At 37.4% G+C, this 16439-nt stretch overlaps 2 protein-coding genes across 2 annotated transcripts in view; both read right to left on the bottom strand.

Moving 5' to 3' along the window:
* LOC104760279 lies at window positions 7857-10218 on the bottom strand. Its single transcript, XM_010483182.2, has 8 exons — window positions 10099-10218; window positions 9926-10009; window positions 9659-9830; window positions 9067-9227; window positions 8821-8988; window positions 8625-8678; window positions 8379-8525; window positions 7857-8288 (listed from the first exon to the last, which is right to left on the bottom strand). The coding sequence occupies exons 1-8, from the start codon at window positions 10171-10173 to the stop codon at window positions 7914-7916; spliced, it is 1236 nt and encodes a 411-aa protein (XP_010481484.1). The 5' UTR covers window positions 10174-10218; the 3' UTR covers window positions 7857-7913.
* LOC104763064 (cullin-4) overlaps window positions 15528-16439 on the bottom strand; it is a 6891-nt gene continuing 5979 nt past the window's right edge. Inside the window, exons 15-17 of the mRNA XM_010486482.1 lie at window positions 16328-16439; window positions 16133-16213; window positions 15528-15852 (exon numbers count right to left, since the gene is read on the bottom strand). The exon at window positions 16328-16439 is cut by the window's right edge and continues 2 nt beyond it. Of these exons, the coding sequence (XP_010484784.1) occupies window positions 15739-15852; window positions 16133-16213; window positions 16328-16439 (307 nt within the window). The 3' untranslated portion in view covers window positions 15528-15738. The remainder of the gene's footprint in view (window positions 15853-16132; window positions 16214-16327) is intronic.

Raw genomic sequence — 16439 nt, 5'->3', positions numbered from 1 at the left:
TGCAGACTCAAATGAATAAAACTAGCATGCAAAAATTTGAAATAATAAAAATAAGAAAATAAAACACAATGTTAAATACATTCTAGGACCCTCCCCCAAACTTAAATTACACAGTCCCTGTGTAAATAAAAGTTTGAAAAAGAATCCAAGAATCACACAAAATGAATTAAACTAAATGCAATGTTATATACAAAGATCGGATGAAAGTGGTACCTCATGGGTTGGTGAAGAAGGAGGTTGCAACAGCCTCCATACTCGCCAACGTGTAGCCTGGGTCGTCTCCGGCTTCAGCAGGTGCCGGTGTTTGCTTGTCAGAGAGCTCAGAAATGCGCACTGCCGACTTACTCGGACCAGCATCCGAGGTGTTGATCGAGGGTGGGATCGCGTAGTTCATCGGGTAGGGCATCGGGTAGTACGACGGAAGTGGCGGAAAAGGTCCAGAATGATCACCCGTGTATCCACTCGCAGGGTGCATCGTGTATGGCGTCGTGAATGGCATCTTGTAAGGTGGAGGGAAGATCCCTGTGAACTCACCCGATTGGGTGCTCGATGGGTGCATCGAATAGTTCATCGTGTATCCCAACGGGTTGGACGTAGGGTAAGCATCAGAATGACTTCTCCGCGATGCCTCAGGTCGGGTGATGTTCTCCTCGGCTTGGGGCTCATATGATGATGCTCTGTAAGGTTCTGGAGGTGGCAGTCCTCGAGTTCCTCCTAGCGGTCCGATTCTCCCCATCCAAGTTGGTGCTTGTGCCGAGGTAGGAACTGAGACACAGCTTGCCTTATCTTGCAACTCCTTGATTTGACCTCCCATTGTCTTCACCGAACCGGTAAGATCTTTTACTTTCTTTGCCAAGAACTTGTTCATCCTCTTCAGCCAGTCGATCCTCTTGTGAGGTTCCCTCACTCCAACCCATTGCTTTTGAGAGCATACATACTCCTCAAAATCGAACTCCTCCGAGCTATCTCCCTGTCTCTGCCCGGTATCCTCTCTCTTCTCAGCTTCGGACTCCTCCTCCCGGTTGTAAAACTCCTCCAACGGTGGTGCGAAGTCAATGTTGTCACCCAGCCGAACCTTGGTGCATATGACATTAGGTAGAACCATTTGAGCAGCTCCGGCGGTTGGATGGACAAACTTGAACAGCGTCATGTCATTAGGCCTCTCATGGGCCAAAAATCTCGCCAGCACGAGGTAGTCCGCATCCAGCCATCTTGGTTCATGAACAATTCCCTTTAAGGGCACATCGCATGCCACTAGGATCGGTGTGACTAGTCCCCCAATGGAGATCTCTCCGCCTCCTTCTCTTCTTTTCACGGCCCATGATTTCAGGTAGAGGAATTGATCGAGTAACACAAACAACATGCTTGTATCCGCAACATCTCCAACTAGTGGTGTACCATCCCTAGTATTGTGCAAAACTCCACACAGTGCAATATCTAACAGCTGGAGCTCATGGTCGTTCACATTCCCAGTCTCTTTTCTAGCAAAAAGAGTGCATGCAAGGGACTTGTGAAAATACCTCAAGACAGGGCTCTTTATTTGAGCGGATTTGGAGCTTGTGGACTTGTAGGAGTTCTTCTCTCATATTGTCAGCCATAGGGACCTCATTTCTTCTTTGCCTACCTCCATACCTTCCCCACTACCAGATTTGAAGCTATACAGCTTCTCCATCTCTTTGAAACTAAGTCGGTAGTCCTTAATCCTCGGGGAGAAGGTGATGAACCCGATCCCCCCATCGGGTAGTAAGGTTGGGTGGTCCTCGAAATAGTGCAGCTTCTAGGTTGAAAGGAAGTGGACCGTCTCCTCCTCATATGCTTCAAGGTGGGCTCGCATCAATTGGCCCAAGTGGCACATATCGAACAGGTACTCGACGTCTCTAGCGATGCCCAATTGCTTCATTGTTTGTCGGTGAGGGTAGCGGGTACCAACAAAGCTCATCTTCCGGAAAAACTTGAAGAGTCTTGCCGGAGTATCCACCTCCTTCTGCTTTAGCCTCCGAGAGGCTTGGCGGGTCCTCTCTCTCTGCTCCTCTTCTCTCTCTCGGTCCTCCTCCTCAGCGTGTTGATCCTCTTCCTCAACTGCTCTCTCAACCACCTTCTCAGCCTTCTCCGAAGCTGTTCTCTTCCCCCTTGCAACCGCAGCTCTGCTCCTTGATCGAGAGGTGTGGATCTCCCCTTGCTCTTCTCCTCCGGCATCAGAATCGACCTCCATAGGGTCGGTAAGGGTCTTTTCGGACGTAGACAGGTCCCTACGTCGAGGAGAACGACGGACAGCACTCGCCATTGGACTCGGTGAGCAAACTCGGGGGCCTACTCGATTGGTTACTCGAGCATCAGGTCGGGTGGTGGATCGGGTTGTGCATCGGGTTGGGGAGGCTAAACGTCCACCCAACGGTTGGGAATGTGGAACGTTTCCTCTTCCTTGAGACTCTCGAACTTCGACGGCATCACCTCCGGTTGTAGCAGCGGCGGAGGTTGATCTTCTTCCCTTCCTTTGGTAGATTTTAGCGATTGGCTCCATGTTTGATTCCTTGAGAAGAAAAAGGCTAAGTCTCGAGGTTAATAGGGTTAGTCCCAAAGAAATCGAATAAAGCTCGAGTTTGAGAGAGAATAGAATAGAAACTTTGGAAAGCAAAAACTCTAGGGTTGAGAGATACTTATCGGTGATGGAAGGGGAGAGAATGTCGAAACCCCTTAAATAGGCTAGGGTTTGGTTGGTGGGCTTCACTGAGAGTGGGCTTCCTTGTGGGATTCGGACTCCACTCGCCACCCGAGCAGGGACACGATCAGGCGCGTCGAGTACGGTGTCGGGTTGACCCTCGGGTTCCTCAATTTTCCTCTTCTTAATTTTCCATTTTTTTTTTTTTTATAAAATTGCAAAAAGAGAAAAAGTAAATAAAAGTAAGTAAAACAAATAAGCTAAAATTAAAAGATACCTTTGGGACTTCCTCCCAAGTGAGCTTGTTTAAAGTCACTAAGCTTGACTCTTCATGCTCCTTAAGCATGGGGTCCATGCGGAAGAGGTTCTGGAATCCTCTCCACTGCAGTAGGCTGGTTCAACAGATTTTCCAGGTCTTGTCCAGGTTCTAAGGCAAATGTGGTGTTGACCTCTTCAAGATGTTGCACCTCCCTTTGCTTGGTCTTTGTAAAGAAAGCTTGACCATCAATGGTTGGCCTCTTAATCCCCTTCTTCACATCAAACTCCATCTTGAAATGCTCACCATGTTCTATTCTGATCTTGCCTTGCTTCACCTCGATCACAACACCAACTGTTGCCAAGAATGGTCTTCCTAGAATCAGCGGATCATCCGGTTCCTTGTCTATATCGAGGATCATGAAGTCGGCAAGCACTTCTAATCTTCCAATCCTGAGAGGCAGGTTCTCCAGGATACCAATCAGATGCCTCACTGTTTTGTCGGCCAGAACCAAATACAATTTACTTGGTTTAAAATCAGTGAATCCTAGCTTGTTGGCAACTGAAAGCGGCATAATGCTAACTGAAGCTCCAAGGTCGCACAAACACTTCTTGAAGATCCGAAGTCCTATCGAACACGGCAAGGTGAAAGAGCCAGGATTTTCAAGTTTTTCCTCAATTCGCAGCTCAGGATCCAAGCAAACTCCACTTATCAGAATTTCAAAACCAATCTCCTTGACAGCTTCCTTGAACTCATCCTCCAATCGAGCTGCTTCCTTGGCAGCTTCCTTGATGAAGCTCGTGTGGGAGCAAAAACTTAGGTGGTGGAGCTTTACGCTTAGCCATTCGCTCTGCAAGCGCCTCCAGCTGGATGTCAAGTGCAGCATTGAACATTTCCTCTAACTCCCCTTCTACTAGTGCAGGTGGTTGAGGATGATCTATCTTTTCAACATCTACTCGATGCATCATCCGATCAACACCATCATGTAGGTCATCAGGTTCCACTTCGGGTTGTTCTTTGGTTTGCGATTCTCGAACCAGTTCTCGATCATCAACTCGATCAGTCTCTTCGGGTGAAGACTCGGGTTCATACTCGGATATGTAGTACTTGGCCTCATTTCACATTGGGTGTTCCACCTCCTCCCCATCTTGATCATCACTGTCCCCAGTGAGGTAGTCCTCATAGTCATCATCAAGGAAGATGGCTTGAGCAGTTGCATAATCCTTGGGGGTTTTGAACAGCTTTACCTGGGAGTTGGTTGATCTTTGGGGCTGGTTAGTTGTTATGATGGCCTTCCAGGTATCGAACCTTTGTGTTAAATGATTCGTACTTGGCATTGAGATCATTGTACCCTGAGTCGATCTTGTTGCTCATCTCTGCGAACCGTTTCGCGATGTCCATAGAGGCGGTAGCCTAATTCTGAATCATTTACTGAATGAGACTGCGTAACTCAGCTTCTTGTGATTGGTTTGGTGGACCTTGGTGTTGTTGGAATCCAGGTGGTTGGTTGTAGGTTCCTGAATACTGCTGCTTAGGTGCATAACCTTTGGTTGTATTGGACAAAAGGCTTCTGTTGGATCTGGTTCCCTTGAATTGCAGATGGATAAGTTTGGTCCTGAGGATTCGCAACATTCGGGTTCCGATAAGACAGATTCGGATTCGGCTTGAAGTTGTTGTACCCTCTGTTGTACCCTCCTTGGTTGTTGATGTAGTTAACATCCTCTAGTTGCTAGTCTCCCCATATTGTTGTGGAAACTGCTCTTCCTCTAATATAGCATGAACATGCTTCTGCTAGTTGAGGAGCTGATCGAGCTTGTCCTTGAGGGCTTTCATGTCCCTCTTGTACTTGGCATATTCCTCTCCTGTAGATCGCACAGAGCGATCATATTCCTCATTGTAGTTGCCATCAGATTGAGCCAAGTTCTCAACTAGGTCCCAACCTTCATCAACATCTTTGTTGAGGAAGTTACCATGGCTTGCGGTGTTCTGCAACATCCGTATCTTGGGGACCACGCCTCGGTAAAGTGTGCTCAGCAATGAAGCATTACTGAAGTCGTGATGTGGACATCGAGTAGTGTATCCCTTGAAACGTTCCCAAGCTTCACTGAACGTTTCGTTGTTCCTTTGAACAAAGCCGGAAATGTCATTTCGCAGCCTTGCGGTTCTGGAGTTGGAGAAGAATTTGTCCAGGAATGCCTTCTTGCACGCTTCCCAAGTGGTGATGGACTCCTTAGGGAGCGATTTCTCCCAGATTCGTGCTTTGTCTCCCAAAGAGAATGGGAAAAGCCGGAGCTTGAATCAATCTTCATTGACTCCATTGATCTTAGTGAGGCTACCTCTGGATCCAATGGGTCCTCCATTGGCAATCCATGAAACTTATTACTCTGTATCATCTGGATGAGACTACTCTTGATCTCAAAATTATTGTTCTGCACAGCTGGTGGCCCAATGCCATTCCTTTGAGTGTGAGTAAATGGAACATCTCCTGCTCCTATATTGGTCCTTGCTTGAGGAGCTGGTGGACCGTTCTGATTATTCATCGTCTCCTCAATGATTGATGGTTCTTGTTGAACTTGTTGTTGTCTGAGTAGCTGAGGTCTGTCGATGTTGTCGATGAAAGAACTCAGGTTCTGGCTACCTCTGGATCGTGTTTGCATGCACAGGTATGTGTCCGAGTGTGTACACGAGGATCAACTCGATCCAGGTGATCGAGTGAAGGGTCGGGTGGGTGCTCGGGTTGTACCTGAGATTCAAAACAAACAATGCGAAAGCAAACAAGTCAGTATCCAAACCAAATATAAAAAAACGAACTTGATCTAGCAAGCGCTGAAATCCAAAACGTAGCAAAATTAAAACAACCAAATGGCAACGGCGCCAAATTGATAGACAGGCAACAGCGCCAAATTGATAGACAAGCAACGACGCCAAATTGATAGACAGGTTTTCACCCAGGGTATCAATCCCCTATGCAGTTGTAGTACAAAGGGTTATCAATCCAAATGGTTGTGTATTGCTAGCAGGAAGGATATGATCAGAACAATGCAAGTCAAGCCAAGCAATTAGGGTTTTGGTTCTAACGATTCCTATAATAAACAAAGTAAAAGAATATAAACAAGTAAACCACACGACCTAAGCACTCGATGCAAGCAATCGAGTACAGGATCGAGTGGGGTGATCGAGTATGCAAGTGAGATATGAACAGCTCGAGGTATGACTCGATACAGGTTATCGTGTAACTGATCGGGTAAGTAGTCGAGTAAGTGAAAGAAATGCAAATAAATAAAATACGAAAGTTCCTAAGGATGGGGGTAATCGAATCCTAAGTGTTCTAGACCAGTACGGATGCCTTACATGCCTCAAGCAATTATTTCCTAGACAATGAACCTCTAAGACCTTGTCACCACACTTTCGCACTAGCAACAATCAACCTTGAACACATTACCACACTGTCGCACTAGCAATATGAACAAGCAGGCATTAAGAACGATTCATTATTGTCAGTAGACTTAAACTCATCTAATTTTGTTACTCAGAGTTAAGTAAACCTCTAGCATTGGCTAAATCAAGCATTTTATCTACTCCTTTCGGCCTGTAGCATTTGTAAACGCCCTAGATCTAATCTCAACCTTTCGGTCTGTTGACAGCATTAAGAGCACCAATCTAGAAAGAAATCTATCAATCATTTACAATCAACTAAATCATCCTAACCGATCAAGAACACAAAATCATCTTTCCCATTCCTAGAAACCTTACTACACTACTCGGACATAGAAGCAACTAACAAAGCAATCAAAATGAATGAAAATGACATTGTATTAAAAGATAGAGTAGAGTAGAGAAAGTAAAGGATAGAAATCTAAGAAAACTACAAAATAAAAATGCAAAACAAGAAGAAAAATGTTGAGTCGCTCAGTTCTCTCACAGAAGCTCTCGCTCTCCGGTTTGAGGGTTTTCGGCGTGCTCCTTTGCAAGCTAGGGGAAGAGGGGGTTTATATATGGAAACCCATTTGACCTAGCTTCCCAGACCTGCCCGATGATCTACTCGATGGGGTACACGAGGGTGAAGTCGGGTTACTCCTCGGGTGGATCTTCGGGTTGCTCTTCATGCTCTTGGATCCTCCTCGATCGTGTTGGGGTTCGGACTTGTTCTTGCAGCTCGATGGCTCCTTCGGGTACATGCTCGAGTTGTCCTTGTTTTTCCCCATTTTTGGCTCTTTAGCACCTGTTTTCATCCAAAATATGCAAATGCAGAAATGCAACACCCTAAATGCTCTAAAAGTGAATTCCTACAGTAAATGACCTAAAAATGCTAAGTTAGAGGTATGAACAATGCAAAATATGGACAAAAAAGGATGCTAAAAACATGTAAATTAGAGAGTTATCATTCTGCGATTATATAGAGAAAGGTCCTCTGTAACCGTCGGAGTGGCATCACGTTTGTTTCGGGGAATTAGCGTGGAGATAACTGCCTGAGTGGTAGTGGTGAGATGAACCACTCCGCCGGCAAAATCGCAGAGAACCGTCGCCAAAGAGATTCGAAAAGATAACTGTAAAAAATCGCCTTTTTAGTCGCCTTCTCTCTCATTTTTGTTTTTTGTTCCCTTTCTTTTTGTATCATCTTGTTCTTATTTTGGATTTGTTGTTGTCGTGTATCATCTTGTTCGTAGATTTTGTAAACCGTAATTTTGTTACTGGATCGAAAGTGTAAAGACCGCAGCCCAGCCCATTTGGATGATTTTCAAATTTTAATATTAAAAAATAATATTCCTTCTATTTTGTAATATAGGATATTTTAAATAATATTTTTTTGTTTCATAATATAGGATGTTCTCAAGTTTCTGTACAACTTTTGAATTAATTTAATTTTTATATTATACAATATTGTTTCTGATTAGTTGAACTTGTTAAAAGTAACATTCTTAATCTGCATGATAAAAACATTGTATATTTTGAAAGTGAGGGAGTAATAAATAAATGATTTTTGTATATATTTATAAATTAACATTGTCCACCTGGTCCTCCAAAGGTAAGAGTCTCTCTCGAATCAAAATCTACATACTTGAGAAACATTACACCATAACACTTACGATTATCCACATAAGCCTCGACCTCGTTGGAATTAATATCTACCACTGTATAATCCGAAAGAACATATTTAAGTTGTTTCATGAAACAAGACCGACTCAAATCTCTTGTCGGAAAAGCTCCAGTTCCCATAGGTGGGCTTGTTGTCGTGGGTTGAGACAAATCACTGCTTCCTGCAAATCCACCGAAGTAAACTTCAGAAGCTCCTTCTGCCATGTGACCTTGACGCGGCCAATAGCCTATCATTGTGGATCCTATCGTCAATACCCAATTTTTGGTCACCGGATCCTGCATTAATTTTATACATACTGTAAACGATACTGTATACATATCGTCAATGCCTATCTTTGTTTCTTAAATTAGGGTTTTAGTTTGTACCTCAGCAACAGAAAGATGGACAGTGTTCTGTTTTCCTCCTGGAACATTGATATGATTATAAACCATACCGGGGTAGATTGATTTATGAATCTGAACATAGCCTCCCGGACATAACGCATTGTAACATCCTTTTTGATTTCGGTCTGACTGTAACATATAAAATATTTGATTATGATCATACCAAAATTAACCAAAACATGCTTAATTATCATGGAACTCGATCGAGATGATGAAATCATCACTCACCGTCCAAAATGTGGTTAGTCTTGGACGATCGTCTGGATATAATTTCCTATGCACCTGTAGTGATGGATCGAGAGAGAAGTTTAGAGGGGTTTTCATGTAGTATCCAAACATCTAACTAAAATGACTATCTAAGAAGGTTCTACAAGTACAAGTAATTCAAATCGATCAATGTTGTTTTTAGTAGTAAAATACTTACAGCCCAACCAAACTGGATGCTGCTCGTCACGCTTCCTTGTATGTAATTAAGCCAAATCCAAGCCTTACTAAACTGATTTTGTGCCACTATGGGCTTGTTAATATTAAACAATGCTTGTGCTCCACGCCATTTGTTGGTCGTATTTAGAAATGTCTTAACAATTGCATACTGCAAATAAAATCATATTTATACCGTAAGATAATCATCACCTAATATATGCATGGCGTTGCAGCTTGAGCTACTTACATGTAGATGGGTCTCTGTAAATAATGTTGGCCGGCGGTGTTGATTCTTATTTTTTTGAGAAAACATTGCGGAAGAGATGGGTTTGCTTTTAGTTTTTGTACGTAGCCTGTTCTTTCTCTTCTGTTCTTTACCCCTACGAGTTTGTTTCAGGAGACGACTGCCTAGAAGAAGGAAAAGAATTGTGGTTAGAGTAAAATACTATTTATTTACTAAAAAGATATAAGAACCAAGTACCAACAAAGAATAAATACAATATAATCTTTAGAGTAGACAATGGGTCCTTTTATTAGTTTTATGTGTACATGCTTATATTTGTGTTTGCAAATTACTAGTTAAAATATTTAGTTTGTATAAAGTTTAAAATAACAAATTTTATCAAACATCATTACAAATTGTAAACACAAAAATAATTACATAATATACATGCTTTTTAAAAGTAAACACAATATAGTTTAACGTCTATACGTAAAAATAAATGTAAGCGTAAAAAAGAAATATAAGCGTAAAGTGAGATAATACAAAATTAAACCTCAACAAGATGTTGCCATCAAAGGTGATTGATATTTAGAAGAAGTCAAATGCAAGAGGTTACCTTCTTTAGGAAGTTGTTGGGGATGAATAAGATTATCGGTTAAGTTGGTTTTTGGTTTATGAATCGGTACTTGTCCCTTTGGACATTCTTCTGATCCCTTCAAATCAATCTCTCCGAGTATGTTACCATTGGACGTAGAAAGCATTGATAAAAGCTCTCGACTTGGTCGAGTCTACAAGAAATTCATTTAATTAGGTTCACTAATCCAACATACTTCTTTATAAAAACTTGATTAATTAGTATGTTTCATGGAAAATAAAATGATACCTGTATACGATGATTCTTCATAAGAGGATGTTGTAAAGCAGACTGTTTGTTTATAGAGACGCACTCGATTTCGGTTTCTTGATGCTGCAACACAAAATGCAACAATCTTAATATGAGAAATAGATTAGTTTAGTATATATTATACCAAATTACGGTGTCAACTAACAACATACCAGAGTTGATTTAGCCATACAATTGAGGCCTATTAGACTTAAGGAGAATACTAACTTCAGCCAAAGAGAAGCCATTCTTCTCTTCTTCTTTTATCTCTTTTCTTTTTTCTCTCAAAGGTAGATGTTTGTAGTTCTTCCTTTCTCATTTTTTTTTTATCATTTATTTATAGGTTTTATTTGCGTTGATTACAAAAATAGAAACTCTATTGTTGGAAATAATCTGCATGGCCTTTGACCAAAAAATCAACTCTCATATCCCCTTTCCTAAAAGTATTTTTTTTTTTTTTGTTTTATTTTTCTATAAAATTAATTGAAAATTTAGGAGAAAATCATCTCCGATTTCTTTTGACCAAAAAAGAGTCAATTCCACTATGTTATAATCTTAGTACCATTTGACTCTTTATTGACCAGTTTATCACATTTTTACCCTTGAGTATTTTATATAATTAAAAAGATTAAAAAAAAAAAAAAAAAAGCTCAAAATCCACCACCACTGAAAGACTTCAAAGCTGAAGTGATCTGCGTCGAATTTAAGTAGTTCTAAACTTGTTTATGGTGTAGGAAAAAATTATTTGTGTATGAATGCTCATTCAGTTCAATTAGAGATATTATAAATTTCTAAGATTTTTCATGAATACTTATTTGATTCATTATGATTTGTTCTTGTAGTGATATGGGTCAAATTATATAGATAATGGCATTGATTGAACACTTGAATCGAACTAAATCTTAGAGAAATAGTTCGAATTTAGTACTAGTAGTACTGGTATACCTGATAGTTTTTGGTATAATTGGTAGTTTTTGGTATAACTGATACGAATACAACTGACTACTTTCTGCTAAGATTTGGTACAATTTGGTGATATCTGATTCTAATGTGAGTTTTTTTTCTTTCTAGAATAGATGTTTCCAGTTCTTTCTTTTTTTTTTTTTTTTGATTAATAGGCTTTATTTGCATTGATTACAAAAATAGGAACTCAGTTTTTTAAGCCTACAAATCATATGAAACAAATTTAAGCCATGGACAGAGAACTCATCCTTTTAGGTGTTTCTAAGAACTTAACGACACTGAAATGGACAAAGAACTCATCCTTTTAGATTATATAAAAAGCAAACTCCTACATATATAAATATATTATGTGAGTTTACGTAGATGAATAACCACATACTTTTTATTTTATTTTATACCTAAATATACTTTATGTTACAAATAATTCTTTATCACCACCTAGAGAACGTCTATATAAATAAATTAAACAACCTATTTTACTTTCACTTCTCCATAATTTTTTAATTACTAAACTTGTTGGCTCAAAAAACATTTTGAATAATAAATATATTACATAATATACTAATCAATGATATCATCACAATAATATATGATCGCCATGGAAAAGACCCCGGCTCCGCTTTCATCCCTTATAGAGAGAACCTTGCGTCCAACCTCCTCAACCATGGAGAGAACCTTGGCTCCGCCTTCCTTCCTTAGGGAGATAATCTTGCGTCCAACCTCCTCCACCTTCCTCTCTTAGGTAAATAACCTTGTGTCCAACCTTCTCCACCATAAATAGAACCTCGGCTCTACCCTCTTTCTTTGTGGAGATAAAATGGTCACGTCTTTTTACTATCTCAAAATGGCTTGCCACGACAACCAATGAAAGTAAAAACATTTTTCTAACGTCACAAAATCTTTTGATAGTAACTAATGTTAAATTTCCCAATGTATTCGTGGAAGTGTCTTTGACACACCATGATGTAGCATCTGTCTCTGTAACGCCTTAACCGCCACCTTGCTTATTGAGCCCATGTCCATTCTCAGTCCATGGGCCCATCTTCCTAATGGGGCCCTACATCTATTCTCGGCTCGTAGACCCACCCATATTCGATGGTCAGTTTGTTACGTCTAGGAAGCTTTAAAAACTTGTTTACCGACCTTACAAATCAACAAATGATATTTTCCTGTATTTTGTCTTCACTCGCACAGTTCCGACAAGCACTTTCAGGAAGGTCGCCCATCATGAAGTTCTCTCAAGACCCTTGACCGAAATAATAAATGCATTTTGGTGACGTATGTGGCCAAATAAATTCTTTTAAACATTTTCGCAAACCAGGGTGTCAGAGTCTTTAAGCTCATATGGATCTATCAAAAATGATTTATGTTTTTTCCATCTATTTATCTATGTTTGTTGTACGCTTGTGTTTGATTAGCCTATTTTATTTATTCATTAGGTTGATGAGCTTGTACTCGTTATTTCCCTTTGAAATTGAATGATTAATGTTAACAATTATGTTTGCAAAAAAAAGAAACAAAAAAAAGGTTAACGATTATGTTAACGATTGGTCCATATTTGATGTTGTTGTAAAAAAAGGTTTCTGACCAAATCAAGGTTAATAAATTAGAAAAAAATGAATTTGACATAATTAAAGAAACAATAGAAATTTATAAGCATGGTAATATATGAATCCCAAATAAAAATGAAAATATAAATTAAATAAAAGAATCTAAAAATACTACAAATACAGTATTAGGAAAAGAAGATGCATATATTAATATTTTTTTGGGTCAACATATTAATTTTACCTATTCCCAACTGAAAAACAGAAAGTATGAGAAAATTTTGGTTTAAAAAAATAAGAAAAAATTACTTTCCCATTAAAAAAATAATCCCAATTATACAAAGCTGTAAAAAAAATTGTATTATTTTGATAAATTCTGTAATTTTTGATAATTATCTTTTTGCATTATTAATTTGTTTTAAAACAAATTATTTTATTTTTGTTGTAATCAAATTCTTTCTATTAAATATTAACTTTTACAAATGTCAAATCTCAGATTTATAACTTGACACATGTCAAAATCTTGTTAATGACTAACTTTCAAAACCCAACTTTATATAATAAGATATCGTTGATTTTTCTAAAAATACTAGATCATGCTATAACACAAATTGAATTTTATTTTTAGAAATAATTTTGTATATTTTATGTTTTCAAAAAAAGTTTTCAAATATTCTATTAGTTTATGTATCATGATGTTATTTATATAGGAATTCCTCAAAATACCATTATTTTAGTTTTTTTTAAATACCACTCTTTAAGTTTTTTTTTCCAAAAATACAACAAAAGCTTTTTTTCCAAAAATACCACAACACACAAAAATTGATTTTTAAGTTTTTTAGGTTTGGGTTGACAAATTTAGTTTTAGGGTATAGTTTTTAGGGGGTAGGATTTAGTGGTTAGGATTTAGGGATTATATTTTAATATTTAACTTTAGTTCAATTCTATGGTATTTTTGGAACAAAAAAACATTTTAATGGTAGTTTTGAAAAAAAAATGTAGTATTTTTGGAAAAAAACTTAAATAGTGGTATTTATGAGAATTTTCCTTATTCATAGTTATATTTAATTATATATATGTTATAATTTCATTGTCTGTCATACATCAATGCTTGAATTTTATTGTAAGACATAATTTTATAAATCAGTTTTTTAAAAGCGAGATATTATAATAAGAGTAATTTAATAAACGTTATACCTCTCTCTTTATATAATATAATTGGGGTTTTGATTTTTTTTCATATTATAGTGACATATTATGATCTGTGCTATAGCAAATTAAATTAGAGTATTTATAATTTTTTACTTTTTGATCTATTTGATATTTATGATAATTTTTTTAAAAATATCAAGTTAAACTGTTTTTAAATGTTCCAAATTAAAATATTTATAAAGATTATTATAGTATATAAAAATTATACATTTCAACAAAAAAATGTGTCAAAATATTTAATATCCGACCTGTTACTGAGACAACATATTTGTTGAATGATGCAGCGAAGATACAAGATTCGAGGACAAATCTTTTCTTGGCCGGTGAGACCTGATGCAGCGAGATATTTGGATAATTTCCAAATATCTATTATTATTATTATCTTTTAATCTATTAATTATAATTATTCTAGAATATTATCTGTTTTAGGGTTTTTAAGCTTTATCATATATAGCCTTCTTAGGCCTCCTATTGTATTCAGTTATTGATGAATTGATTAATCAAAAGATTTAAAGAGGTTTTGATAAACCACTGTGAAGAGTATTCACAAATCCAAGAGTTTTTGCGAAAGCCCTGAGAGGAGGACTTTCAAAACCTAGTTATCCGGTATTCCGAGTAATCAACGGGATCTCTAGTTCTATCCCTATTAGCTTCCGCTACGTCATTGAATATATTTTTATTTAAAGAAATTATATTACTAAAATTTAAATTTTTGATCTGTTACAAGTTTTTTTTCATAGATTGAACAATTTATATCCATTTCAAAAAATTCAAATTGTGGCATGTGTGGAAAAAAATTACTTTCTTTATGATAATGAATAATATGATATTTATTTGTTTCACAAAAATAGAATGATATAAAGATGAGAGGTGAAGTATCCCCTCTAAACATATAAGATTTGATATTTAAATATATAAGATGAATAACAAGTTGAAAAAAAAAAAAGATGAATAACAAATTAATATGGTAAGTTAGATATCAAATCTTCTATGTTCATTTTGATTGGTTATTTTTGTTTTAAAACTTTTAATTAAATTGCACAAATTAGAATTTGTTATTTTTATCCTTTATGCCTGTTATTAATTTGTTTTCTGAAACCTATACATATGTAATGGGATTTGAATGTAAATATCTACCTTATTAAAGTTATTTGTAAAATGTACTTCCAAAATGTGTACTTCTAAACTTGCAAAAATTGCATAGTATCATAAATAGACATTCTAGATATTACCCCCATCCACCAAGAGTTAATAAACAAATAAAAGTTAATAAACAAATAAAGATATTTGGTATCATTTTCTATACTAAGATTATATCATAAGACTAATAATAAGTTGATTCGAGATTTCGGGATCAACGTCTTGGCCTAAAAACATATATTATTTCTAGTTGATTAGGATAAAATCTTATCCCGTAAATTAGCGTCTAGAACAAAACTAATTTTCAAAAGTACATGTCCTAACCACACCTATAAACACAGTTACTGACATTCCTCTTCGTTCTTTTGCAATTTGTTTCTCTCTCTTCGTTCTTTTGCTCTTTGATAGTAGAAGTTTTTTTTTTGTGGTTCACAAACAGTATATATTAAAGACAGAAAATGTATAAAATGTCAAACGAATCCAAAAAAAAAAGCTTTGAAAACTATTTCTCCATACGAACCAATTCAAAAGAACACTAAACGGAATCAACAAAGAAAACTCGAAGATAACTTCTCTTAAAAATTCTACTCCAAGTTCTAAAAAACGATTATGTTTGTCCATAAACAAAACAACTTTTAGGTTCTTCTATAAAAGATCAGAAAACGAGCAAGTTCCAAGTAAAGAAAAAAAACAACAGATGAGATAAAACCTAATAAAATCAACACAGTGAATACTCATGGTAAAAAGTAACAGGAGAATAAGTGAACCTACGAAGCAGCACAAGTTAAGGGCTGTACAAGCAAAGCGGCAAGATGAAATGATTGGAATCTCGAGTTCTTTTTTTTTTTCTTTTTCAAACTGAATAAAAAGAAAATTTCGGCCATTGTTTTTGTTTGTCAATAAAATATACAGAGAGAGGAAAATATTGAAACGGTGTTTACCAGAGAGACTCTAAGCAAGATAATTGTATATCTGGGGGTTGCTCTTTTCCCTCTCTAAGTATTCTCGATCGATCAAGCTTTCAATCCTCTTCTTTAGATCAGCCGGTTTTATTGGGAATTTGAGCTGTAAATCACAAACACAATCGCAGGGTGTATAACATTTAGTTGAGTCCTGAGAGCCCTCATAATCATCACGAATACATTACCAGCATAATCATCACGAATACATTACCAGTACGACTGGACAGTGGACAGAGTTAAGGAATTCATGTTTTATCTTTTCTTTCATAAACCAACATGTTATTCGTCTGGTTACTCATTCACGTGGAACCCAGTTCAAAATATAGTCTACTTTTTATCCTACTTTAGGGGTTTTGAAATCAATCTAGCAGGATGAAAGTTACCTGTTGGAAGAGCTCAGTGATTAGAAGAGTATGGCTCAAGACTTTTCTTGTCTTCATAATACGAACAATGGCTGCATCGATCTGTAAGAGAAGGTTGTGGTGGGATTTTGTCAAAATCTTCTCTCATTGAAAGAGCCAGGTTGTAAAACGATCCAAGAAAATAGTATCGCAAGAGAAAATGGAACAGAAACCAACCTGGTATTGTCGGTCCTGGAATACTCTTTCCGTTGTACTTGTGTTCTCCTCTACTGTCTCTTTCATCTGGATTGCATTTACCTGCACGCAGGAAACAAAAGAAAGAATTGGT

Source organism: Camelina sativa, chromosome 18 (assembly GCF_000633955.1).
Source record: "Camelina sativa cultivar DH55 chromosome 18, Cs, whole genome shotgun sequence".
NCBI classification, from domain to species: Eukaryota; Viridiplantae; Streptophyta; class Magnoliopsida; order Brassicales; family Brassicaceae; genus Camelina; species Camelina sativa.
The sequence above is the reverse complement of the archived record's forward strand: the minus strand, read 5'-3'. Positions and strand labels throughout refer to the sequence as shown.